The sequence below is a fragment of the Alosa sapidissima genome, chromosome 6 (assembly GCF_018492685.1).
Source record: "Alosa sapidissima isolate fAloSap1 chromosome 6, fAloSap1.pri, whole genome shotgun sequence".
NCBI lineage: Eukaryota > Metazoa > Chordata > Actinopteri > Clupeiformes > Clupeidae > Alosa > Alosa sapidissima.
The window spans coordinates 22,417,648-22,445,411 of NC_055962.1; the positions used below are offsets into that span (position 1 = coordinate 22,417,648).

The window sequence follows — 27,764 nt, forward strand, 5'->3', positions numbered from 1 at the left end:
ATACAGCCTTATGATTTTCTTATTCAGTTCTACACTGGACTTGAATTACGAAATTCGGCACAGATACACAATTATGATTTTGGCCTATTGATTATAATGTGGTTAATTGTAAGTATAAGTATATTTTAATCTCTGCATTTATCCCAATCCGTGAATTAGTGAAACACTCAGCACACAGTGAGGTGAAGCACACACTAATCCCGGCGCAGTGAGCTGCCTGCAACAACAGCAGCGCTTGGGTAATGAGGGGTCGGGGTTCGAATCGGCAACCCTCCGGTTACAAGTCCGAAGCGCTATAACCAGTAGCCTAGGTCACGGCGGCCGAATTGACAGCTCTGTCAGTCAAATTCAATATCAAAATGTTTTACTTTGGCCTTTTATGGGGTATGTATTGGCAGACAGCCCTGGTAACTTACCGTTGTCGTTGACACACCTGCTCGCTTGACTGCCACTGCAAAGTAGCCTGTGCATTGGCATTCTCCATGCGTGTAGCCTGCGTGTCAGATAACCCTGACGTTTCTTGTATTGTCGTGCTGGCTGTCGGAATGATCAGCAGTACAAATAAGTTCGCTAAAATATTGGTGGGGACAATTTTGTCATCTTAAAATTTTGATTAGGACTAGTCCTTAGCGTCCCACCCTAAATCTACGCCCATGCCCATAGCCCATTAATTGAAGGGGATGACGTCCAAATGTTTATCCCGAGACGAACGCTCACACCTGTGCACTTGACAGAGGTGCATGACGATGTTTATTCTACAGGCTATTTTAATGTCATATTTTGGGTGTTGTATGTGGTGCACTTTGGCAGAAGAGACGTTCTCCTTACACGGTCTTTAAACATCAAAATATTCAGAATGCCGTGACGTGTCATTACAATTGGCCTTCCTTCTCATTCTCAAAGTAGGTTAAAATTGCATGTTCATCAGCCCGATTTTCAAAATCTCTCGAGGGGAGAAACCCCCGAACAAAAAGGTCTCTAAGTTCTGGGCTCTAGCCCCGAATGTAGCTAGCGACGCCCCTTCATATGACTTAATGTTGAGTGAAAATGCGTGTCTGAATGTCCCTTATTAATTATAGCCTATACCCTTTTTCTTTCTCCACATCCATCTTACCACAGCATCCATTGTGCATGCCATCCTGCCCTAAGAGCTTTGTCCGTTTTGTGTTGGTGTCTGTCCATGAGATGTGCAGTAGATGTTCCCACTGCACCCATCATCCATCTCTTCTCTAACCTAGAATCCTATTTGACAATGGTAATAATAAGCCCGCATGATGCACAGACTTGTATTGCTCTTTAGAGTGGATTATGTCAATAGGAATTTTATTTACTGTTTGGTACATGTACACCGAAGGCGAGATGAAAAGGCGCAGCCATATCATGCCGTTACCGTCTGTTGACGTGCAGGGCAGGCAGAGCTGCAATTGGGACGGCTTTCCGCGCGTGTGCACCACATGCGTCCACGTATGATGCCGAGTGCTGAGATCTCCACTGTAGCCAACTAGCGTGTGGTTATAGTCACCTGAGCTGGTTACTGACTTTGGGGAGTGGAAGGTGTTGCCTGTCCTGTTCATATTATATAGATGGAGAGAGCAGGACTAGAGAGACTCATCATAGAATCTTAGAATATGAGCGCCTTCACACAACGTCCGGCGGAAAAGTGAAAGCCTTCCCTCTTCAGAGGTGAGTAAATGAACTTGAACAGAATAAGTCTGAAGGTGTGCGGTAGAGCAAACGATCAATTGATGTAGCCTATGAGACATGTGCGTTTTTTCCTCGGACTGGGAGGATAATTGAATAGCCCGAACGTCACATTACCAAAATTCAGTATGGGATCTTGTGCATTTTAGAATCACGACTGGTAGCTGTGACAGCCATTGGCAGCAGCATTTTTCAGCATGATTACCTGTACTGCATTGGTACACTTGACGCTGCGGTTGGGATGATCTGGAATAACAAATCTATAAATAGATCCCGAATAATAATCCAAGAAGGTGGATCTTATCGTCCTCGCACTCAGGACGAGTGTGAGTTTATCCTGAATATTGCGATGGCACCTGCCTTCACAAAGCTTGGAGACGCAGTAAACCCGGTTAAGAAATTCTTCTGCAAAGACCGCAGAAGACTGCTACACCAATCTACAATTTTTGTTACCCCTAGGCTTTAGGCGTTTCAAGCTCAGATATATTCATGAATAATGAGATACACTGATATCGTGTCCAGCCTATGTATCAATCTGTTAAACGCGTGCTATAGTTTTGGCAGGTCTCTAAGTGAGGTCTGAGAAAAGAATGCAGAATAGGGCAGGAATGTATTTTATTTAACTTGTAAATTAACCAATCGGGCATCTTAATTAATTCCTTGAGCTTATGAAGTGTTTTAATGAGTCATATTTGTATGTTTATGTGTTTGTGCATGTTTGTACATGTATTTAGGACAGCAGAGCACCAGGCAAGAAGTACCCAGTTGAACCTTACCACTTTTGTTGCAGGGACTCATGGGTAATTTCGCTGGAAAGGATGGCTTTGGCCCCTCAGGTAACTAAAAGTCAAATTCATATACTCTAACACTTATAATTATATCTGTGATATACCTACATCATGTGTATTAGTATTCAAAGCAACACGCTTAATATGACACACTGCAGGAGCATACACACACACACACACACACACACAAACCCTTGGGGATCAATAAAGTATCTATCTATCTCTATCTATCTATCAAACACACACACACACACACACACACACATAAGCTGTGTACAAGATTTTGCTGAGAAGACCAGAGGAGACTCTCTGTATTCACTGTAGCGTGTTAAGTGCTCTCTGCACTCTACCAGCTGTCTCTGCGTGGCATGCCGGCACTACACAATGCACAATGGGATATTACCTGCCCTTTGTCTAAACCAGCGGAGCGTCTGTGTGTGTGTTTACATCGCTAGGGGAGACACTTGTATTTGTATTGAGTAGGAGGGATGCAGGGATCGTCTCTGCCACTCACAGACTGGCTGCAGTAGCTCATGCTCTCCCAGGCAAACGATGACTCAGCAAACTCATGCAGCTTTAAGGGACAAGCAGCTAGGCACACAGGCTGCTTGGGAGAAGAGTATGAGAGAGTGAAGAGAGTGAAGGAGAGAGAGAGAGAGAAGAGGTGTGTATGAGAGAGTGAAGGAGAGAGAGAGAGAGAAGACTGCTAGGTTACCTGCTGGTTGGGCATGTGTTCTGTGTTGCTGTAATGGGTGTGTTTATTGGCTGTGGTCTCCTCTGTTTAGTAGTAAGCTGTCTGTATACAGCAGGGCTGACAGTGTTTTTAGTTCACCGGCGGGGCTTTCTTAATAACAGTAAGGTCAGGTAAGCATCTCGGGCGCCAGCCTTGTTTGGTTTTAAAATGCATACAGATGCTCTGCATGTTGGAGCGCCATCTAAAGTGCTATAGCCTCAGTAGTGTCTGTCTTTCCCTGTCGCTTTCTTAGCCATTCAGCACGTATCTCTCCTCTGTTCCAGGATCGCACTTTGATTTCTTCCAGACCCCTCCCTCCTCCCCCAGTGCGCCGGACCTCCCAGGGATGTCCCGGCCGTCCCTCTCCTTCTCCGCTCCGCCGTCGCCCACGGAGACCGCATCTGGGGTTGCCCCGGCGACAGCCTCCCTGAGCCAGGCGGAGGATGCCCTGCTGGCTGAAGAAGCCGCTGCCGCCGCGTTGGAGCCATCTACGGACTGGGGCAGCGCCTCTCCCCGGGCGGAGGTTGGTCCACTTCCCCTTGTCTGGCCAGAGGGGAGGAGTCCGGCAGGGGCCGCATCCAGAAGCGTCATCGGTGAGCCTCCGGAGAGAGTGGTCACTGGTGCCATGGCGATGGGTGGTGGGGTCATGGAGGGCATGATGACGGAGGGTGTGGCCATGGCACTCCTGCAGCTGCTGGAGCAGCACCGGGCAGTGCTGGGCATCTGCACCGGGCAGGACGGCGTAGTCGAGGTCTTAGGTAAGACTCATTTACTTGCTTCGTTCTGTTACTTTAATTTATGTCACAGACACACACATATGTAAGTTCTTTCTAATCGTTCCACATTGACATTTCAGCCCAGGTGCCCTTCTTCAGTATATAAAACAGTTTGAAAAGGCTGTTTAAAAAGGCTGAGTGCTGTCCTTAATTCTAAACTTATATTTACTGTTGGGAGGATTCAGCATTCAGTCTAGTTTAGATTAAGGTGTTTAGCACACCATCCCTGTTTTACAAACACACACATAGCCATGATAAAGACAACATAGGGGCCACAGCAGAAGTGAAATGGTCTGGATAAGTTTTAAAGCTTTTACAAAGGGCTACTAAAGATACAGTCGGTTAAGACGTTCGGAAAGGTTACCGCCCCCCACGAGGGGGAAAGCATGCTAATCTCACACAATGGAAGTCAATGGGCGAACCAGCTAACAGTTAGACTTTATACATTCGTTTTACATTCAGGTGGAGTTCTGCTTGTTTCTGAACACAATAATTTGAAGGAATTGTGTTTACTTAACTGCCCAGTGTATGCTAACAACTTAATTCACCCTCGATTGCCCATTGTTTGCAAACAAATTTCTCTGGAAGCTATATTCAATGGTAGCATCATTAGGTTGCTAACTGGCTAACTTTATATCGTCAGTGTAACATAACCAACTGGTACACATTACTTGTTAAAACTATTCCCACGAGTATGTGATGTTAAGGCAAAAGGGTTAGCTTGCTAAACCGAGCTACACAGTCCGGCCATTGAAAGCAGTTCTACAATGAGTACACTCGAGACAGTTCTGGCCGTTTAACTGGAATTAGCAAAATGAGGGAACTTAATGTTACCCTTAACCTCCTTGACACACAGATAACTCTCAGTTGAAACGTGTTTGTGCCGTTTAGTGATGTTTGCTAAAAGTTTTAATATTTTTATAGGTGCTTTCTGTACTCAAGCCTGTGCACCTCCATTAGATTACATGCAATCGAAACGAATGTTTTCCCCCTCGGGGGCTTTTCAGCCACAGTAACCACGGCAACTGGGGGCGGTAACTACGATTATGACTAGTTGCCGACTGTATGTATGTGTCTGTGTGTGTCACATACGTGTTAGTGTTTCTGTGTAGTTTGGTGTGAACTTTAGTCATATGTGCGTTTGAGTAGCTGTGTATTTGTGTGTGTGTTTATTAGGTGTTCTAAAGAGACTGGTGGTGGAGAGGGCAGAGTTCATAGAGGAGGTTCAGAGCCTCAAGAGGACTCTAGAGGTCAGAGGTCATTTTACACTTCTCCACCACAGCACAATACTCTCTCTCTCTCACACACACACACACACACACACACATACACACACAGAGCACATTACTCATGGCACACACACACACACACACACACACACACACACACACACACACACACACAGGGGCATCATGCAAGCCAAAATTCAGGGGGGGCACAATCAGGCAATTTTTTTCGGGGGGGGGGGGGGGGTCATGTTACTGGGGGGCCGGGGATTTCTCCCCCTGGAAATTTTTAAATTCTGGCTGCTAAACATACCATTTAAATGCAGTTTCGGAGGGACAGAAATACCAGCAGCAAGCAAGCTATAGGCTATCTATTTTGTAAGTTAACGTAAAACACATAGGTTGGTCAATGAACTGTAAGCTCAAATTCAGCTCATTAAAGTGTAAGCTCATTAAAGCATGTTTAGACACACATATTTACACTTAGGCCTACTACACATGATTTTAAAAACAGTAGGCCTACCATTGCAGTTGTTATGATTTGATTGATATGTGACCTAAGAACAATCTTACATTAAAAAAAAGGTGCTGAGGTCTGACTTTGTGGTGCTCAGAAATTAAATTATTTTAATCTTGATTCATGTGATGAAGGACTTTGAAAGACGTTTGACAGGTTTCAGTGCTGAGTAAGGTTAACACTAAATATTTGAATATTTTACTACTAGTAATATATTTTTTCATTACAATTATGGCAAGCAAATTGAAGCAATAGGCTACCTCATTTGTAAGTTACCTGCAAATCATGAGCAAGTGACCTGATAATAACCTAATTTATGAGCACATGAGAGAGACTATTATACTTTCTTGCCCTCCACATCAGGGTCATAGCGATGCTATTTAATATAAAACAACTTTAGGCCTCCTTTTGAACGGGTAGCCTATCCCTTTTCACTACATGGCTGCCAGATACATGAAGAGAACAAGTGGAGAAACATCCAACGCAATGCCTTGGTAGGCCTAATGTTTTGTAGTCACTACAAATTTAACACCCCTCGTTTCTATGAAACTGGAAACCAGGAGACTGCCCCCTTTTAGGCACGTGCCCCCTTTTAGAGGGAGAGCAGCTTCACAGAAGAGAACTTCTGACGGCAAATTTGAGGAAAAGTTGGTAAACCACCCTTCTTAATTTGAGGGTGCTGATTCTGAATATTTTGTTTACCAAGCTCAATTCTGAGTTCTAAGCTGCATTATCAGCATTATAACACTTTATTATAACTTTATAACTTATTATAACTTTTGCACACTTTTTATTTATTATTTTTGATTTCTCCTCCATCTACCCATGTCCTTGATTGCCTAGCCTTTCTTAGCCCCTTGAGCCGTGGATCTGCCCAAGGTTTCTTCCTTGGTAAGGGAGTTTTTCCTTGCCCCTGTTGCTCTTGGGTGCTCCTTGTTGGTGCCCCCCACCCAATCCCAATCCTCCCCCACCTTTTTTATGCAGCCCTTGCCACTTAATCTACTAAACCCCTCTTCTACTGCACTTTTTACCCCCCCAACTTTGCACAAATAGGCTGACACCAGACATAATTTCACTGCATTTCTTACTTCCAGTAACTATATGCATGTGACAATAAACTTCCTTGTACCTTGTACCTTGTACCTTGTACATAAAATAGCGATTATTTTTGCTTATTTTCCCCTAAATTGGGTTGATTACAAAAGTAGGCCTAATCACTAAAACCAAATAAATTGTTCTCTAAATACATGTTTGAGCATTAAAGAAGCCTTAGCATAGTTTATTAACGTATTTAATGGGAACATGATTACAGTTAACATGTAATAAACTCGGAAATTCTAATCAAAACACAACCATATTTTTATTGCTAACATAGTGAGTCACTCGTGTGGGGTATACTACGAAGCACGTTAGACATATCTAGGCCATGTAGACATATCGAGGCTTGACAAAGCCTTGACTCAGGTGTATACGTTAAGTGATACTACGATAGCAGTTATGTGATATATTTGTTAAACTAGGCTTTCAGCTCAGATCTGTGCGCGTTCTCGGTGTTGGGATGACGTTGGCCAATCGTGAAACGTGGAGACGCACAAGACCGCCTCTATTTAAAAACAATTACTTCCGCATTCATGAGCAATAGCTTAATCTACACTGCAGTCTTTTTTTGTGTCTAACCTATAACATCAAATAAATCAACAGTTGTTGTATGGTATGCACGTCCATAGTGGGATATTTGCACGCACAGCACTATTAAAGCACATTCGAGATCCAAAATGTTAGTAGAGGCGGAGCTCCATCTGTAAGATATATGACAGAATCCTACAAGTGAGATAACTTCGTTTTTAAGACAATTGATTGGTCAGTGTGCGGTAGATTACACGATTTGAGCTATAATTTAGCACATAACCTCCTCCCGACCAGGTTGACAGCATAAGATACCATGGTGATATAGCGACACTAAAACAGATCCACTTTCGTGTCACAGCATAGCCTGGCTTTGAGCGCAACATACCTCGCTAACCCACTAATCGAGATTCGTAGTACACCCCAGTGGTGTTTAATGCATTTCATCACAATAACAAATTGCACAGATAACCTTCAACTCAGAATATATCCTACAGTAGGCTACATATGAACTTAGATAGCGGAAATAAGCCTAATGCAGAACTGCATCTACCGTCAGCAACAACCTTCAAGTAAAAAACATTTACTTCTAGTAAGTCAAAGTCAAAGTCAAAATCAAAGTCAGCTTTATTGTCAATTTCTTCACATGTTCCAGACATACAAAGAGATCGAAATTACGTTTCTCACTATCCCACGGTGAAGACAAGACATATTTTTCCAATTTTAAGTCCACAGACAAACATAACATTCAAGTAAACAAAAAAGTAAGTAAATAAGTAAATAAGAGGGCACATATAATAATGAAAAAATAAGAGCAGCAAAATTTGGTTGAAATTGTGCGTAGACAGTCAATAAAATACTAGTGCAAAGTCAGGCCAATAAAAGGCTTGGGTAGTTCTGTTTGACCTAAGTAATAAAGAAAGTGGCATAGTGGTGCAAGTTATGTAAGAGCAGCAGAAGTGTTGTGTTTTCAGGACAACAACACCAAGTTGTAAAGTGTACAAGTGTGCAAGTGTGCAAGTGGAGTAGTGCAGGCGGCCATTGTGGGTCCAATGTCCAGGATGTTATGTAGCTGAGGGTGGAGGGGGGAGAGGAGGGAGAGAGTTCAGCATCCTTACAGCTTGGTGTATGAAGCTGTTGGTGAGTCTGGTAGTGCGGGAGCACAGGCTTCTGTACCTCTTCCCAGAGGGCAGTAGATCAAACAGATTGTGAGCGGGGTGACTTGCATCACTCACAATTTTGGTCGCCTTGCGGGTGAGGTGGGTGGTGTAAATGTCCTTCAGGGAGGGGAGTGAAGCACCAATGATCCTTCCAGCTGTGTTCACTATGCGCTGCAGGGCTTTCCTGTTGTATTCAGTGCAGCTTCCGCCCCACACAGCGATACAGCTGGAGAGGATGCTCTCAATGGTGCCTCGGTAGAATGTGGTCATGATGGCTGGTGGAGCACTTGCTCGCCTGAGTTTCCGCAGGAAGTACAGGCGGCGCTGAGCTCTCTTCGCCAGTGATGCAGTGTTGGTGGTCCAGGAGAGGTCTTCACTGATGTGCACCCCCAGGAATTTGGTGCTGCTCGCTCTCTCCACCACAGCACCGTCGATGGTCAGTGGCAGGTGTTGGGTGTGACCTCTCCGGAAGTCAACAACAATCTCTTTGGTCTTCCTGACGTTCAGCAGGAGGTTGTTGTCCCTGCACCACGTGGTCAGATGGTCGACCTCCAACCTGTATTGAGTCTCGTCGCCCTTGGTGATGAGACCCACCAGAGTTGTGTCGTCAGCAAATTTCACTATGTGATTGTTGCTGTAGGTTGCAGTGCAGTCATGCGTCAGCAGGGTGAAGAGCAGCGGACTGAGCACGCAGCCTTGGGGGGCCCCTGTGCTCAGTGTGATGCTGCTTGAGGTATTGTTGCCAACACGTACTACTTGGGGCCTCTGACAGAGGAAGTCCAGTAGCCAGTTGCAGAGGTAGGTACTGAGTCCCAGTTTGTCAAGTTTGCAGATGAGTTGTTGTGGTATTATGGTGTTGAATGCAGAACTGAAGTCTATAAACAGCAATCTCACATATGAGTCTCTTTTTTCCAGGTGGGTGAGGGCTGGGTGGAGGGCAGAGCAGATTGCATCCTCTGTAGACCGCTTGGCTCGGTATGCAAACTGGAAGGGGTCCAGGGTGGGGGGGAGAATGGCTTTGATATGTGACATGACAAGCCGCTCAAAGCACTTCATGATGATGGGTGTCAGTGCCACAGGGCGGTAGTCATTGAAGCAGGATGGAGCAGTTTTCTTCGGCACAGGTATGATGGTGGCAGCTTTGAAACATGATGGGACGATGGCTTGCTTCAGGGAAGTGTTAAAGATGTCTGTGAAGACATCCTTAAGCTCCCCTGCGCAGTCCTTCAGCGCACGACCTGGGATGTTGTCTGGACCTGTTGCCTTACGGGTGTTGATAGCAGCAAGTGTCCTCTTCACGCTGTCGGCAGAGAGGCACAGGGGCTGCTCATGTAGAGGGGGATGGGTCTTCTGTGGGCAGGTGCTGTTTTGTGCTTCAAAGCGAGCAAAGAAGCGGTTCAGGTTGTTGAGCAGAGGGATGTTGCTCTCAGCTCTGTGGCGCGGGCTTGTAGTCCGTGAGGGCCTGAATGCCCTGCCATAGGCTTTGTGCGTTCCTGCTGTCTTTGAAGTGGGTGGTTATCTTGTGAGTGTATTCCTTTTTTGCTTCCTTGATGCCACGGGACAGGTTGGCTCTCGCTGTTTTCATGCCAGCTTCATCCCCAGCTCTGTAGGCTTTGTCTCTGGCCCTCAGCAGCCTGAGGACATCCCCTGTCAGCCATGGCTTCCAGTTAGCCCGAGTGATGATGTCTTTTGTGTGGGTCACATCATCGATGCACTTGGTGATGTAAGAGGTTACAGTGTCTGTATACTCCTCTATGTCTGTCCGGTTGTTGTAAGTGGCTGCCTGCTTAAACATTTCCCAGTCTGTTGTGTCAAAGCAGTCTTGAAGAGCATCGGAGGCTCCCTCAGGCCACACTTTTACCTGCTTACGAACCGGTTTGTTCGCTTTTACCCTTTGTCTGTATGCGGGCATTAGCATAACAGTGATATGGTCTGAAAGTCCAATGTGGGGGAGGGGGGTGGCTTTGTATGCTCCTTTGTGTGTAGTGTAGACCAGGTCCAGGATGTTATCTCCTCTTGTTGGAAAATCAACATGCTGGTGTAGCTTTGGAAGTACAGTTTTGAGATCAGCATGGTTAAAATCTCCAGTGAAGATGGTGAAACCGTCTGGGTGTGCCGTCTGTTGTTCACTGACAGCCTGGTACAGTTCACTAAGAGCCGCGTTCTTATCGCGTAACACTGGATTTGGTATGTGTGCTTGCCTCTATAGAGCATCACAGTCCCGCCCACAGCCGATGCCGGTGTTACATGGCAACTGGCTCCCATGTTAACTGGCTGCATTGATGACGTTTCATGATTGATGACGTGTCTTTGACAGATGTGGCCGCTTGCAGATTTGTCACTTTCTGATATACTAGAGACACACACAAATATGCATGACATGTTTAAAAGTCAAAATTGTATGTAGTACTACATGCATTGGACCATGAATATGCCACCAAAAAAACAAACACCTAAATTAACTCCACGTGGGTATCGAACCACGAATAAATTGACCTGTCTTCATGGTAATAGTGTCTTTCCACTTGCGCCACGAACCAGCTGACGGTACTCACAGAAATTGACTTCAGTTGTATGATTAAAAGAAGTCAGCTAACGTTATTAGAATTGTAACAAGTTAACATAGCTGTTCATGTTATCTAGCTACCATGTTATCATGCTACCGTTGCCCAAGCCATTTAGTAGGCCTTCAAAGTATCATGGTTAAGTTTTACAAACGTTTCACTGAGGCTGTGGCCGCCCCTACCTGAAGTGTCTGTAGAGCCAAATGAACGTCAGCAAATAAATCAAATAAAAATGTGTTACCTAATTGTGTATCCTTTTGTCCAGCCTATTCTTTTAAGAATTCAGTTCATGAAACACAGGCATTGAAACGCACACTGCAATGGGCAGGAGAAGTCTATAACGTGTCCATATTTTACACAAACTTTGCGCACAGGGAGAGTCAAAACTCTTAGGCTTATAGGCAGGCTTGGAATTTCACCATTCTGGGGGCAAGGCCACTTGGCCTTCAGTTGGGCATATTTGGTGGGGGGCACATGTCAGGGCACCAAGGCCAAAGTTAACTATTAGTAGTAGGCTATAAAAATAATCAAAGTTGTATTTAGCCTATTCACTGCAGTAGACCTGCATCACTGTATGAAACATTACAAAAACATGAAATGAAAACATGACATATTACATAGAACTGTAAATCATCTGACTATCTAATATTTACAGATATCTAGGCTATATATAACATTTATTTTATATTTGGCCTGTTATGAAATCATGTATTGAACAATTTAAGCACAGCTCAGCTTTAAGAAACTCAAATAGTCTAGATGCATGCTTAGCATTTTGTGATCATTAAGGCTACTTTTACAAACTCTTAGTCAGCTGTCCTCTGATTTACCAATATATAGGCGATATTTGTAACATTTATTTTGTATTTGGCCCGTTATGAAATCATGTGGAACAATTTAAACACATTGTAAAACTTAAAGCCCAAATTTGGAGACATCCATGTATGTCGAACTTTACTGCAAATTCAAAACTGGATTACTCTGGAACGGCTAACTGTACAGGGGACTGCTTTACACATTTGTGTTCGGTAAGGTCTCCTTTTTATTCTGATATATGGGTTGTCATGTGTTAAAAGAAGGGTTCGTAAAGTATTACATCGAGATGAATGGGTATGGAGATCATGGGACGCAAAACCTTCAGTAGAATGTATGATTAAATTGAATTATATTATTTACTTTTCTCGCGAACCGTTCAACACCGCAATTATCGGCTAACATCGTTTAAAAGCTGAGAAAAAGCTCTTTGATGTGATACGTGTGAAGTCTGTGTGATGAATAGGCTACTTCGCGAGTAGTTCAACTGAGAATGGGTGAATTTGGACGCACTTTCTTTCTTGCGCTGCCACTTTCTCTACTGCGTAAATGACTAAATTAATTTGCGCTGTGAATGCTTATTATGATGATTATTTTGACAGGCCACAGGCTAAATAAAAATCGCTATTAGTAGGACGCAAAGCAGAATATTGAAAGAAGGGGGCACCAAGGCCACCGTGGCCTGTAAACCTCTGATTTTCAAAGGGGCCTCACGGCCAACGCAAGGGGCTACGTGGCCGCCGTGAAATTCCTACCCTGCTTATAGGCTATTAACGTTAATGTTGCTGACATGTAAACATGGGTTTGATGTTTTTTTGATACTTTATTTCCCAATTGACAAGTTGGTGCTTCTCCTGTGGCGCAACAGGTTAATGCCTATACATTGCTTTCTCACGCTGTTGACATGGGTTCAATCCTCCTCATCACACGTTTTTTTATTATTATTTATTTATTTTTAGACCAGCAACGCTTCCTCAATTTAGGATACATTACATTACATTACATTACATTACATTTAGCAGACACTTTTTGACCAAAGTGACTTACATATGTCAGCTATATTACAAGGGATCACATTGTCCCCAGAGCAACTTGGGGTTAAGTGCCTTGCTCAAGGGCACAACGGTGGAAGCCGGGAATTGAACCGACAACTTTCAGGCTACTGCACGCTAGCCCAGCTCCTTAACCACTACACTACCACCGCCCGGATACAGATACTAGGTGGCAACAGAGAGCCTGACCAGCAGTCAGTGAAACGTTTGAAAACTTAACCACGATACTTTGAAGACCTACTGGCTTGGGCAACTGCTGTAGCAAGACAACACCATCAGCCATGTTAACTTGCTACAATCATCAGCTGACTTCTTCTAATTGTATAGACTAAGTCAAGTAAATTTCACTATGACTTATCAACTGGTTCGTGGTGCAAGTACGTAGATGGATGGTTATCATGTAGGAGGTTTCATTTAGAAAGCAGGTTCGATACCCACGTGGAGTTATTATTTGGGTATTTATTTTTTGGTGGCATATTCATGTAGCGTACAACAGACAATTTTGACATTTAAATATGTCATGCATATTTGTATTTGTTTGTCTCCAGTTTCCATCAGAAAGTGACAAATCTGCAAGCGGCCACATCTGTCAAAGAAACGTCATCACTCGTGAAACGTCATCAACGCAGCCAGTTAACATGGATGCCAGTTGCCATGTAACACCGGAAGTAAAAATTCAATGCAATTTCTCCATTGACAATTGACCGTTCGCAAAACCCCACCCATCGAACGCAGATGAGCCAATGGCAGTCCAGTAGCTCCGTGCAGGCATAGAAATGTATTGGGAGCCTTGATATTTGTCCGGCTTTTATGGGATTTTATAGTGATATTAAGTTGAGTGAGTTGAAAAGGACAGTCAAATGACATATGTGGGATTAACACAACACCGATACAGAAAAATGCCTTTCAATCTTGATTACGTTTTCTGTAATTATGTTAAATTAGATTAAATTCTCTCGTCCCAGATCTCCACTATTTTAAAGCAAAGGGTTATTCCTTAGCAAACCATAACTAAACAGTGCTCCACCACATCTGTGGATTAAGCCACACAGTCAACTCAATGTAAGTAAGATAAATAAAGATGTTAACTGTTTTCGGCATTGCTGAAAACAGTTAACATCTTTATTTATCTTACTTACATTGAATTGACTGTGTGGCTTAATCCACAGATGCCATGGCCCAGTGTCTTTGTAACATGCATGCAAGTCTATCTAGCACAGCTAACGTTAGTTATATCAGTGAATCATATGAGTTTTGATACATGTGTCTCCATGTCATACTGCAGTCTTTCAACGGATTGTAAATGATTGTAAATTAATTTAGGTCCGTGGCTCTCTAAAAGAGTGTCTCTAAAAGAGAGTCTCTTGTGCTGTAACTTTTACAGTCTTAACAGCTACTGTACCATTGAGTTTCTAGACAACTCCGTTCTGAGTTTGACGGGCGTAGTAACAATAACTAGGGGGCGTGGCTTTTGCGAACGGTCAATTGACCTGTCGCTAAGCGCCACCCTTAGAGCGCTGATGAGCCAATGACAGTCCAGCCTCAACGGCACTCGGACATAAGCTCGGACAACTCCATAGGAAACAACAGGGAGGAGGCATAAAATGACAAATTAATAGTTATTTATGGAGTTTATTAACTCAAAAAACCCCGACGGATAACCATGGTCAAACGTTTTGCTGGGGGACGTTTAATACTGATAGCCGGTGTTGTGTGCCTTCTGGTTTCTCCACCTACTGGTTTCCTTGCGTGTGCATGCGCTGCAGCAGTTGTCAGACATTCACAAACAAGTTGTTTTTAGGCGGTTTGAAGTCGCTTTTCATATACGCCATGAGCGCTCGGCTACATTACAGCCACTCGGACAAAAGAAATGTAAAAAAATATATGTTTTGAAAACTAGCATTAAACTGGATTCGATCCCGCAAAAGCAACACATGCACAACTCTCTCCAGCCTGATTCCCTCCTTGAGCCAACTAATACCTGGCTGTTACGCGATACAAAGAACTATTGTAGGCTACCATCAATTAATAGCGTAGGCAACACCCAGGTAACATGTTGTCCAGGCTATCTGAAACAAGTGGTTGCCCTTTATCTAAAACAACGGAAGGGGCGGGACTTCGCCACTGTCCCAGTGACGCCACTTCCATTTGCCTCCATGGGACCTATCTTTCAAAAAATTTTGAATGCCAGTCTATGGCGAAAAAGAAATTATTTTCTGGTCCCGGTTGACTTGTACCTTGAATTACCCATATGATGTTTGTCAATTTTAAAGACAATTTTTCATGTAAAGACATTTGCAGTTTGTTTCGTAACTATTGAATTACAACATTGTGAAAGATCGTAATTCCAACGACTACAAACCCATCAGTCGCGCTAGTGACGTTAGCTCATTCACAGCCACACTAGATTGTACAAGCATACTAGCAACAGGTCTTAATTGGGCTTTCCTTGCCGATGAAAATACCATGAGTCAGAGGATTAAACACATCAGGTAAGTTGTATTTGTCCATAGACTGTACATTAGATACTGTTAAGTGACATAGCAGGCAGCAAGATGCAACCGTTAACTAGCATAACAGCTAATCTTATCGTTAATTACGTTGGTGACGTACATCGTTCGAGACGAGAGATGTAGTCCACTGAGCGGATTCGCACAAAACCAACATAACTTTTGAAGTCTATCGAACAACAGTACTTTCTTGACGTGAAAAATTATCTTTTAAATTCACACACATCATATGTGAAATTCGTGGCACAATTCAAACTGGACCAAAAAATAATTGTTATCTCTCCATTAACTCCTGTTCATATTTTTTTGAAAGATAGGTCCCTTGTAGCGGAAGTAAAACGGAAGTCACTGGGAGCCATAAAAACGTAACTGTTTTTTATCAGATGAAAAGGAGTCAGGTCTCAGGAAAAGCGGAGTCAGACAGCGGTTTTCCTGAGACCTGACTCCTTTTCATCTGATGTCTGAGACATGACTGTGTAATTCCGTAAACTTGACAGCGGTTTTCCTGAGACCTGATGCCTTTTCATCTGATGTCTGACACCTGAGTCTGACAGCTGAGGATGTCCTAAAATGTACACCGTACCTCATACTGTATGATTCATATCAATCATTAACCTAGGAATACTTCTTCGTGCATTTAATTAATATTTTGTGTAATAATTCACGGCAAATTAATAAACTGAATATGGTGGTCCAAGAGCAGACCATGCACCGGTCCATGCATCAGCCCGACTGAGCAGTGATGACAGCATAGAATGACAGTCAGGTAAGCACTGCACCATGTTGCTAACGTTAAAGGAACCATATGTAAGATTGTGGCCAAAAGTGGTACTGCAATCACTTTCAAATTACTGTAGAGAGGTGTATCCCCTCCCCCTCCCCCCTGACTTGAGGTTGCCAACCCGGATACCAAAACACTACTGACTTTGTGATTAGTAGATAGGTGGAGGGTGGAGCATCAGGCCAAAACACAACATGACATGACAAAACACATCAACATCAGTTGAGGGCTGCAACTTCACTTTTTAAATGACAATATCCTGGCCAAATTACTGTTGTCAGTGATATAAGTATTTGAAATGAACATGATTTCTTAATGTCTAGTGACATATCAGGGCCATTTTATGATTAATTGAGATACATTTCTTACATATGGTTCCTTTAACGTTAACCGCTTTCACACACACACGATATAAAATACACGATGATAAATATAAAATTCAATATCAAAACACTATTATTTACACGATTACTCCTGAAATAACGGCTATTAACTGCACATTCACTATATAAAAATCAAAAAGGGTTCGCGTGCTGTCGCCGGTTGGAAATGGTTTAAATGGCAAAATAAATCGCGTCGATTTTGCCTATATTATTCAGTGAGGCGCGGTGGTTTATGGGATGAGTAGTTCCTTCTCTCGGAAATGAAAATATGTACACAGTCTTGTACCTTTGACTTTTTTTGGATTTTCTCTTCGTTTTTTCACTTGAAATGATATGTTGTATGCTTATGAGTTATGCCGTAGCTGATTAGCCTAAGACATGCTGTAAAACTCTTTAGATACGGATTTTTCCAAACGTCAATGGGACAAATGAATGGGAATCTTACATCCGGCACCTAACCGCATTTTGGCTGTGGGCGGGACTGTGCAGCTCTATACTAGAGCTTAATAATGTGCTCTTCTAATATGCCATTGAGCAGCATCACTTGTTGGTGTTAGAGCCTCCGATCCTCAACATCTAGAAAACAGAGTGGCTCTGGCATAGTGTTGTCATGATACCAAAATTATGACGTCGATACAATACCTGCCATAAATATCTTGATACTCGATACTGAAGCGATATCGAAATCCTAAAATATCTGGAAAAGAAAGGACACAGGCCTCCTCCAAGTGTATTGAGTCATTTGTGTTGAATTTGGTGCACTTTTGGTCAATTCTGGGTTTCAAACTTCTAAACTTCCTACATAATTATTATTTTTGTAGTCAGATAAAATAGTAGTTTGTGTGTGATTAAGCCTTTTATTGTTTGTTATAGCTCCTTTATATTGTGTGATGTTTTGGCAATAAATTACCTTTAAATAGCCAAAGTAGGCTAGATCAAGGTCAGTGTTCAAATTACTGCATGCAAATCACTTAATGCTATGCAGAAGAGCCTAATCTTTAGGCCATCTGATGTAGGCTACCCTAGGCCTTCCTGTTTTTATGGGATTTCTTTGACAGTTGCAAAGGGAAAAAAGTGAAGATGGTCTTCTTTGCTCCAGTGTAATTTAATAAGTACGTTTCAACCACTCTTTGGGTCTAAATCAGATAGGCCTATTATTACATTACATTTGGCTGACGCATTTTTAACCAAAGCGACTAACAACATGGTAACAGTTAAGTTTTAAAGCAATTCTCTCAACAATTTTAGGATATTTAAATTTAAATGGTAGAGTACAGTAAGAATAAGTGCATCAGTGAGTGCTGTTTTTAAACAGTTGAGTGTCAGTTCAAGACGGATGGTAAGTGCTAGGATCAGCAAGACTTGTTGTAAGTGGTGCTATGAGAGGATATGTTCTCTAAAGAGCTGGGTCTTCAGGAGTTTTTTGAAAATGGAGAGGGATGACCCTGCCCTTGTAGGAACTGGCAGTGTGTTCCACCAACGAGGAACAACAGATGAGAAAAGTTTGGATTGGCCTGAGCGTATCTGTTGCAATATCTGTGTGCATTCCTACATTAGGTCTATTTCTTTGATAGTCAACATCATTTGCTACCACATAACAAATACCAAATAACAATACAAAAGTTTCTTACAAACTTTCCTGCATACTTCTTTAATGTGCTGCAGTCAGATGGGTTCCCTAAAGACATAACTAGATCTTGAGCATCTATTACCAGTGTTGAATGAGCAGTTTTTGCAGTGATCACTACTGGACATTCCATCTTGCTAGACAGCACTTGAGTGAGGATTACTTATTTCCACTTCACAAATAACCATCGCTATCTGCAATAGCTACAGTACAGGGACATTAATCAGTTCAGAGGATTTGTCCTAGGTCCACTTCCCTTTCAGCATCATATGCAGTAATGATGCACTGGAGAATGTTTCTTTTTGTTGCACTATAAAGGATATCTTGTCTAAATGTTATTTTTATTTGCAAATAATGCAATCTCCATAGCACTCTTCAGCAACCCTCAAACATGCACACTCTTCCATTGTTTTGCATGGCTGGGATTTGAATGATAGGAAAGAGCACCAGTGAGATGTTTTAACTAGGCAAGCACAGTCGCCTTTACAGTAAAAAAAATACAGTACAGGGGTTAGGGTAGACAGGATCCTGGGTGGGTGGGGGGGCTGTCAGTGATGGGAGAGTGGGTAGAGTGTTCAGTATCCTGATTGCTTGGTGGACAAAGCTACTTGCAAGTCTGGTGGTGCGGGAGCGGAGGCTCCTGTACCTCTTTCCAGAGGGCAGGAGGCTGAACAGTTCGTCTGCAGGGTGGGTTGTGTCCTTGACAATCATTAGTGCTTTGCGGGTGGTGTAAATGTCCTGCAGGGAGGGGAGTGGTGCGCCAATGATCCTCTTAGCTGTGTTAACAATGCTCTGGAGGGTCTTCCTGTTCTGATCTGTGCAGCTTCCGCCCCACACTGTGATGCGGCTGGACACGATGCTCTCGATGGTCCCTCTGTAGAATGTGGTCATAACGGGAGGCGTGGCACTTGCCTTCTTCAATTTGCGAAAGAAGTAGAGGCGCTGCTGGGCTTTCTTCGCCAGTGATGCTGTGTTGGTGGTCCAGGAGAGGTCGTCGCTGATGTGCACCCCCAGGAATTTTGTGCTGCTCACTCTCTCCACAGCATCTCTGTCGATGAACAGTGGTGGCAGTTGTTTGTGGCCTCTCTGAAAGTTGACAACAATCTCCTTGGTCTTGCTGACATTCAGCAGGAGGTTGTTGTCTTTGCACCATTTAGCCAGCAGGTCTACTTCTTCTCTGTAGTGAGCCTCATCGCCCTTAGTGATGAGGCCCACCAGTGTTGTGTTGTCTGCAAACTTCACCAGATGGTTGGAGCTGTGAGTGGTTGTACAGTCATGTGTTAGCAGTGTGAAGAGCAGGGGGCTGAGCACACACCCTTGCGGGGCCCCCGTGCTCAGGGTCAGAGTGCTTGAGGTGTTGTTCCCGACACGTACTGCTTGTGGTCTCTGCAACAACAAGTCCAGCAGCCAGTTGCAGAGGGAGGTGCAGTATCCTAGCTTGTCCAGTTTGCTGATGAGATGTGTGGTATTATGGTATTGAATGCTGAACTGAAGTCTATGAACAGCATTCTCACATATGAGTCTTTATTGTCCAAGTGGGTGAGGGCTGGATGGAGGGCAGAGCAGATTGCATCCTCCGTGGATCGTTTGGCTCGGTATGCAAACTGGAAGGGGTCCAGGGTGGGGGGTAGGGTGGCTTTGATGTGTGACATAACTAGCCGTTCGAAGCACTTCATGATTATGGGCGTGAGTGCTACAGGACGGTAGTCATTGAAGCATGATGGTGATGATTTCTTTGGCACAGGTATGATGGTGATGGGATGACTGCTTGCTCCAGAGAGGTGTTGAAAATGTCTGTAAAAACATCTGCACAGTCCTTCAACACTCGGCCTGGTATGTTGTCTGGGCCTGCTGCTTTGCGTGGGTTAATGGTGGCTAGTGTCCTCTTCACGCTGGCAGAGGACAGGTACAGGGGTTGGTCGTGGGGGGGAGGTGGGGTTTTCTGTGGGTGAGTGTCATTTTGTGCTTCAAAACGGGCGAAAAAACTGTTCAGGTCATTTAGCAGGGAGGTGTTGTTCTCACAGCTCCGTGGCGCAGGCTTGTAGTCAGTGATGGCCTGTATGCCCTGCCACAGGCTCTGTGCGTCTCTGCTGTCTTTGAAGTGTGTTATTTTGTCTGTGTAATCCTTTTTTGCCTTCCTGATGCCCTGGGACAGGTTAACCCTCGCTGTTCTTAGGCCAGCTACATCTCCAGCTCTGAAGGCTTTGTCTCTGGCCCTCTGGCAGTCTGTGGACGTCTCTTGTCAGCCATGGCTTCTGGTTGGCCCGAGTGGTGATGTGTTTTATTTCTGTAACATCATCGATGCATTTGGTGATGTAGGAGGTCACAGTGTCTGTGTATTCCTCAATGTCAATGTGGTTGTTGTGGGTGGCAGCTGTTTTGAAAATATCTCAGTCTGTTGTTTCAAAGCAGTCCTGAAGTTGTGATACGGCCCCCTCCGGCCACACTCTCACCTCCTTCAGAACTGGTTTGGTGACTTTTGCTCTTTGTCTGTATCGGGGCAGCAGCAGGATGCTAATGTGGTCTGACTGTCCGATGTGGGGGAGGGGTTTGGCTTTGTAGGCTACTTTCTGTTCTTTCTTTTTGTAGGCTTCTTTCTGTCATACTGAATTTTAGCTATTATTTCAATTTATATTTTAATTTGAGCTTATTTTCATTTGCTACTTGAGGGTCATTGGGGTAATTCCTGTCCTGTCCCACAACATATCTGATACATAAAGAGTATATTAATGCCTTATTTTTTGCAATTCCTATGATATCTGATGGCAAAACCAAAAAGTATGTGAATTATGCTAATTATGCTAATTAGCAAGCTTAAACCTCAAAATTGAGCTTGGTAAACAAAATATTTGAATTCAGCACCCTCAAATTGTGTGAAATAGCCCCTTTACCGACTTTTCCTCAAATTTACCAACAGGACTTTTTCTGAACGTTTGTAAGCTATCTGCTCTCCCTCTATTTATTTCAATGGGCATGACGCCACTGCACACACACACACAGAGAGAGAGAGAGAGAGAGAGAGAGAGAGAGAGAGAGAAAGAGAGAGCACATTACTAATATGTGTACAGACACTGATCCAAAAGTGTACAGTAATGACGCACACTTGGAGTCACTTTAAATAAACCAGTTAATCAAAAGCGACTTGAATGCATACATCATAGGAGTATGTGTTTGTGGTGAGATGAACTGGTGATTTGTCAAAACCCATGCCAACACTTACCTACGTCATCCGGCCATATTAGTACTTAAGAACAAGCTCACAGAAATATCATGAAACTGCAGGAGCATACACACACACACACACACACACACACTTCTGAAGTGTGTGTTTGCATGTACTGCTAAAAGAAAATCACCCCTGTCTCTGACATCTAACCGACAGACTGAACAGCTGACCTGATTTGCCTGACATTAGCTATTACTGTAATGGTGCAGTCTGTGATTAGAATGCAATACACGTTTTTGTCAAATTCAGCAGATTGCTCCACATTGCCCTCTAGCTGTCCTTGTAATGTGCGCACTGTAAAGGGCAAAGAAGCATAATGGTTTAGACTGAGCCTTAAGCAGTTTCAGCCAATCGATGCTGTGCTTCAGGAGGATGGAAGGGTTGTTGAGCTCAAATAACAGCAACCTTTCGCAAGAATGGTAGACTGTACCTTTATTAGATAGATAGATAGATACTTTATTAATCCCCAAGGGGAGATTCAAGAATGTCTTTAGTAATTACTGTAGTTTTGTGTTGTAGGCATATTTATCTGAGCACATATATGGAGCATTTATACTGTATATCTGAGCACAGTATATAGCATAGGATAAGTAGCATACATTTTATCTGATCATATTTATCTGATATAATGTATAAATTTGTGTATTTTGAGCACCATGGGTTTGAGAAGAGGCGCTACAGTAGGATAGAATGCGTTTCACTTTTCCTGTGCATGACAGGACGTCAGGCATTTGCACATGATGTGTGTGATGTCCCCCGTACAGTCAGAGAGGAGTGAGTGGCTGCAGTTCCAGTCCGACCTGCAGGTGGCAGTAGCAGTGGCCGACCGGCTTCGCGTGGAGGCTGAGGAGAGCGCCAGGGAGCTGCGTTTGGGCCAGCAGGAGGCGACAGAGCGCCTGGAGGCCACACGGACGCTGCTGCGGCAGGCCGAGAGTGACCTCAAGGCTCTGAGGACCGAGCACGCCGAGACCTGCCAGCGCCTGGAGCAGGAGCAGCTCAGGGCCCAGAGCAGACAGTCACGGCTGGACAAGAGCACCCAGACCAGGGCGGCAACAGTGGAGACAGCAGAGGCCAGGCCACCATCCAGGATACCAGCGCAAGACTCTGGGAGCGGCCGAACGAGTGGACGGGAGAAAGCAGAAGGGGGTGATGGAGACGGAGATGGAGAGAGAGATGGAGAGAGAGGCGGAAAAAAGACGAGGGAGGAGATGGAGTCGAGGAGCGAGAGGGGGAGGCCAGGGGAGGGGTCGGCAGGTGAAGGAGAGGTGAGGGCGTGCGGGAGGGGAGTGGTGGATTACGGCAGGAGGACTCTGCCAGGGTTCGGACTGAAGGATCCGCGGAAGATCGTCATGCTGTCCGAGAGGTCCAGGTGAGCCTGCACAACAAGTCTAATCTGCAGTTTTCATGTCTATATAATGCAATGTAATATATTACCCTAATATTGTAATGCACTAGCCTGGAAAATCCAGACCCTGGTAATCTAGAAAGATTAAGGGTCTGGCCACGAATAATGAAAATGGCCCAACTCATGGGGCAGCACCAAGCATGCGTTTGAAAATCTCACTGCATGCAATTGGATCACATTATAGCCAATATGTTTACTGACTGATTCCGGACCTCGACGCATTTGGATAACACTACGACCAATGTTTACTGACTGATTCGTTGCAGCGCTGTCGTCATCTGTTTAGCTCGCCTCATGGCCCGCCTATATCAGATACACCGATGTGATTGGTTCCTCGCGATGCAAGGGGTAAAAGTAACGTGCATCATTACTCAATGCCAAAGTGTCTCGCAGAGACAATAGGCTACTTGCACAAGGGGCGGGATAATCGGTTGTCTTTCAAATTCCCTCAGCACGCAATAGGATAGCGCTACAACTAATGAGTCCCATGCATTTTCCCACCAGCGGAGCTAGTTGGCTAGTTTAAACTTTTGCCCACTTAAAAAAAGCTTAACTCGTGTCATGCTGTTCGCCAACCTCAACATCCATCTTCTTTGTTTTCAAGTAGCAGGGAATTCATGCCGAACCGTTGCAACTATGCCATCAATCATTATGTTAAGCCCACCTACCGACTCTTTACACGATGTGATTGGCCTTATCAAAGTTTAATTTTTCCAGCTCGCAAGCCAATGGAGAGTTGCTAGACTACCCTGGCTAGGGTGCGTCTAGATTTCTAGGCTAGGTGGATTATATTCATCAAAGTTTTAAAGCATTACTGCTTATAAAAACTGTAGGTTTAATCTGTCTTGTCCAGTTCTTTCTCCGCTTAAGCCAGTTATAGGTACAGTAGTTTACTCAACTTTTAGTTGCAACTCTGTATAATTGTTGGCTCAGTGATTTCCTTCATATTTGATGTGCAGGTGTGATCTTCTGTCCGTGTTGCATTCCATCCAGGAGCCTCTCCCGGCTGCCCCTTCCATCGGAGTCGCCCCATGGCGGTGGTGTTGGAGTCACCCAAACAGCGTCGGACGTGGTGGGACCTGCTAGCCAGGTGAAGCAGCTATAGGATTAAGGTCCTCCGCGCCTAGCCGCCATGGACATAAGTGCAGCGACACCATATGTCACCTGCCCACATACACACAGCACTGACATTTTCAGCTGCAAACATTCGATAAACAGTGGATTTTTGGTGACGAAAATTTAACTGAATCGCTATCTACAATTTGGTGGTGAAAGGCTTCGGTGGCGGTGTGTGGGGTTGCTATGTCTGAACATGTGTGTTTGTGAGAAAAAAATGGAGAGAAAAAAAGGAATGTTTGACTGAGAAGTAATCTTATCGGGGTTTATCACAAACCTCCAGGAGTTTTCAAAACATTTGAGGCAGCTTTGGCAGACTCAGATACACAATTTGTTCTCTCAAGCCTTGAATCACTGAGTCCACTCTCTAAACAGAGTGAATGGAGCTTAAGTGCAGGCAGTTCTCACAACTGTGGTGGGTCTCTGTCCTCAGAGTCAAGAGCCGGGGAGAGGAAGGAGACTGGACCTACTCCTGCAACGCCAAGACAGCTGGTCCAGTTTTTACACAAGTGTGTTGAATGTTTGTGTGTGTGTGTGTTTATGTATGTGCATGTGTGTGTGTATGTGTGTGCATGTGTGTGTGTGGGTGTGTGAGTATGTGTGCTTTACGGAAGGCTGGGCCTTTTAAAATTGTTTTCTATTTGCATGTGCATCTCACAGGTAAACCAGATGATGACCAAAGCATTGATGTGTCTTCAGTCAGTAAAATAAGGTGAGGCCACTAAGGATCTGCCAACATACACATACAGTACACACACTCTAACTAAAGGCAATGATACTCCAAGCAACTCATTGAGCACTTTTGCTGGGCAGTCTTCCTGAGTATCATTATTTTTGGCAATTTCCCATTGATATAGGGTTTTTTTTCTCAGAGAACTTTAGCCCAGGAACATTGCTCCAAACGTTGCCCCATGTGTCATCCCCTTTCCCACTTTGCCCTATGTCATGGGAGTCACCTCTTCCCTCTCTCAGCATCTCTCTCCCTCTTGTTCTGCATTAATATCAGGCCTGACGATAGCTTCAGTATGCTGCTGCGTCGTCATGGCGGATCCAGGAGGAACTCTCTATTACGCTGGTGTCAGAGACGAACTCAGGGCTACAAGGTCAGCTCTTGTATATGATCAACCTTTGAACCATTCATATTTTTATCCCATGTCTCTATGAAGAGGTTATTAAATACCCTACTAATAGCCATTTGTGTATTAAAGTATGTCCTTTATCTTATTGCGTGTAGTTATGTACAGTAGTTGCTTGTTAACTGCTGTGGGTTTTCTGTTGCCAGAACATTGACATCACGAACTTCAGCACTAGCTGGGAAGATGGCTTAGCCTTCTGTGCGGTCTACCACACCTACCTCCCCACGCATATACCTTACAGCACACTCAACCCAGATAATAAGGTACACACACTCGGACATGCATAGATCACATATGGTCAGGAAACTAGGCCCATGTCACACAGCATTCTAACTTTAACTTACGTTAAATAGTTATACACAATCAACATCTTTACAGTTGTCTCTAAAAGAAATATTGTCCCTAAGGATTAACTGGAAAAAACATTTTAAAGACCCACTCCAACCTCTTAAATCTCATTTTAGTTCCTTTAGTTACATTTTTTTCCTCATGAAATATACAACAGATAGTATACATAAATAACTTGTATCTGTGTCTGTACTAACTGCATCTGCTTTCAGAGGGAAAATCTGGATCTGGCATTTAGGACTGGAGAAAGTGTGGGAGTAGCAGCTACACTGGTGAGATATAGGCTACTGTATACCTTTATATATTTCATCATTTGATTCATTTTGAATATTATTTACTTATCCATTTGTTTGTATGCTTGTTTATTTGTTTACCAGATGGCAGAAGAGATGTTGAGTGCGGGGGGACCAGACTGGCAGAGAGTTCTAGAATACGTGGAGAGTATGTTCCGTCACTTTGAGATGTGATGTGACGAGCATGCTCTGAAACCTCTTCACACCACGTGAACCACGTCTCTTTTCTCTCATCTCATTCTTTTCTTCAAGTGAAGTAAAATTATATTGATGTTTCGTTGCACTTTGGAGCAGCCTGCTGGCTCGATATGGGAACTGTCTACTGTTGGCCAAAGCAAGCGAGCAAGGACTCTTGTTCTGAAGCCTGAGACTTCCGTCTGGAGTAAAAGATACTCTACTCAATAGAACTGTAACAAAGATGTTTCTTGAAGGCACTTTATTTTGATGCACTGTGATGGTTCTGCATTTGTAAATAGTCAGAGGAATTGTGGGCTCTAAGTTATTTTCTCACTGTCCTAATGGATAAACATTTCACACATCCAACCAAAAGTAAATATTCCTTCTAATGATTATAAAGACAGACAATCAGTATCCTCAACAACAACAAAAAAACAGACCCTGCCTCGTGGGCAGCTGTTTCTTTCTGTCAATGTTTCATACTGACACCTGAAACACCCCTGATTTGGAGCCATATGACAATACTCATATGCAATATGAACCTGCCTTATTTTTTATCATTTGTGGAAAACTATTATTCCTAATCATGGCACAAGGCATTATATATCCTGCAACCAAATTATAGTGCTGTTTGGATATAGATAATAAAGTGATGTGCTTAAAGGTGCAGTCAGCTACACAATTTCAAGCCCATAAAATGTTTTTGTCACATTCAGCAATCATCTCCTCACGATCCAACAGCTGCCCATTTCAGTGAGTACACTGTAAAAAACAGTCTATACAGTATGCAGCATAGGCTCCAAAAATGGCAAACAAAGTGGGGGCAGCCTATACCCCAAACAAAAACCTGCGTGGAGTTTCTCTGAATACTGAAGGGAGGGCTGAGTTACCTCCCTGCGTTTCATTTGGTCCTTGGTTAAAATAGGCTTTTTTTTTTGGAAAAAAGCATCTGCTAATAATTTTAAATAATAAACACGAACAAACAGGACTTCCTGCACAATCCCTGACTGCACCTTTAATAAACAGACAGTGGGAGAGGGAAGAACATTTGTGGTGGGTGGGTGGGGGTATTTTTATGGAGATTCTACACTACAGCATAGGCTACAAGTAAGCTTACAAGACTTCCTGACAAGATGTGACATTTTGCTTATTTTAGAAAACATACTCATAAGGGTGACATTACAACTGTAATGGATTATAAGGGACTTCACTGAGCTTTGTTGTAGGCTATGTATTTTATTTTCTTTGACCGAATTAAATGTCAAATAATTTTGGCTTGACCATTTTTGCCTTGAGATCATTGTTACATCATCAAACTTTCAGTAGGTGACATGTAGGCCTAGGTTAGGCTAGCATAGAGTAGGCCTATCTGAAATAGACATTTACAAGCATAGGCCTATCAATATCATTGTCCTCGGTTTTGGGGCATTCGATATTGGAGCCAGAACCGGGTTCAATAGATCTAGACTAAAGACAAATAAACCAAAAGACAGTCTGAGTATTTAATAATCTATTTCGTTATCTGTTAGACATCTGGGAATCCTCTGTGTCGTCCTCATACCAAGTTGGACTTATCTGTGAATTAAAAAAACATGACGTATTAGCCTATTCTATAGGCTACATTACCAACGTTATCAGTGCAAAGAAAAGACTCGGGTAGACTATAGCTACTCACAACTCTCCTCGAAGTGTCTTCGCTCGATGTTTCGGGCACTCGGAGTGTGTTCCATCCAGCCGGTTCGCTCCACTGACCGAGCTGTTTTCAGCGCACTAATATCGTAGGTATTCTGAAGATGACAGCCGAAG

The 27,764-nt window shown here is 43.7% G+C and overlaps 1 protein-coding gene across 1 annotated transcript; it reads left to right on the top strand.

The window, feature by feature from the left end:
* The first annotated feature begins 1,466 nt into the window (after nt 1–1,466).
* Nucleotides 1,467–27,694, top strand: LOC121712002 (cytospin-A-like). The gene is made up of 12 exons (XM_042095904.1): nt 1,467–1,683; nt 2,436–2,537; nt 3,507–3,980; nt 5,175–5,248; nt 22,248–22,852; nt 23,882–23,978; nt 24,438–24,513; nt 24,665–24,716; nt 25,011–25,107; nt 25,287–25,403; nt 25,701–25,760; nt 25,866–27,694. Exons 2-12 carry the CDS (start codon nt 2,498–2,500, stop codon nt 25,953–25,955), a joined length of 1,782 nt encoding a protein of 593 aa, XP_041951838.1. The 5' UTR covers nt 1,467–1,683; nt 2,436–2,497; the 3' UTR covers nt 25,956–27,694.
* Nucleotides 27,695–27,764: the final 70 nt, after the last annotated feature.

Coding starts and splice junctions, on each gene's coding strand:
- LOC121712002 (XM_042095904.1), top strand. CDS start 2,498: ATGGGTAATTTCGCTGGAAAGGATGGCTTTGGCCCCTCAG. Junction 3,981..5,174: donor CGGCGTAGTCGAGGTCTTAG/GTAAGACTCATT, acceptor TGTGTTTATTAG/GTGTTCTAAAGAGACTGGTG. Junction 22,853..23,881: donor ATGCTGTCCGAGAGGTCCAG/GTGAGCCTGCAC, acceptor CATTCCATCCAG/GAGCCTCTCCCGGCTGCCCC.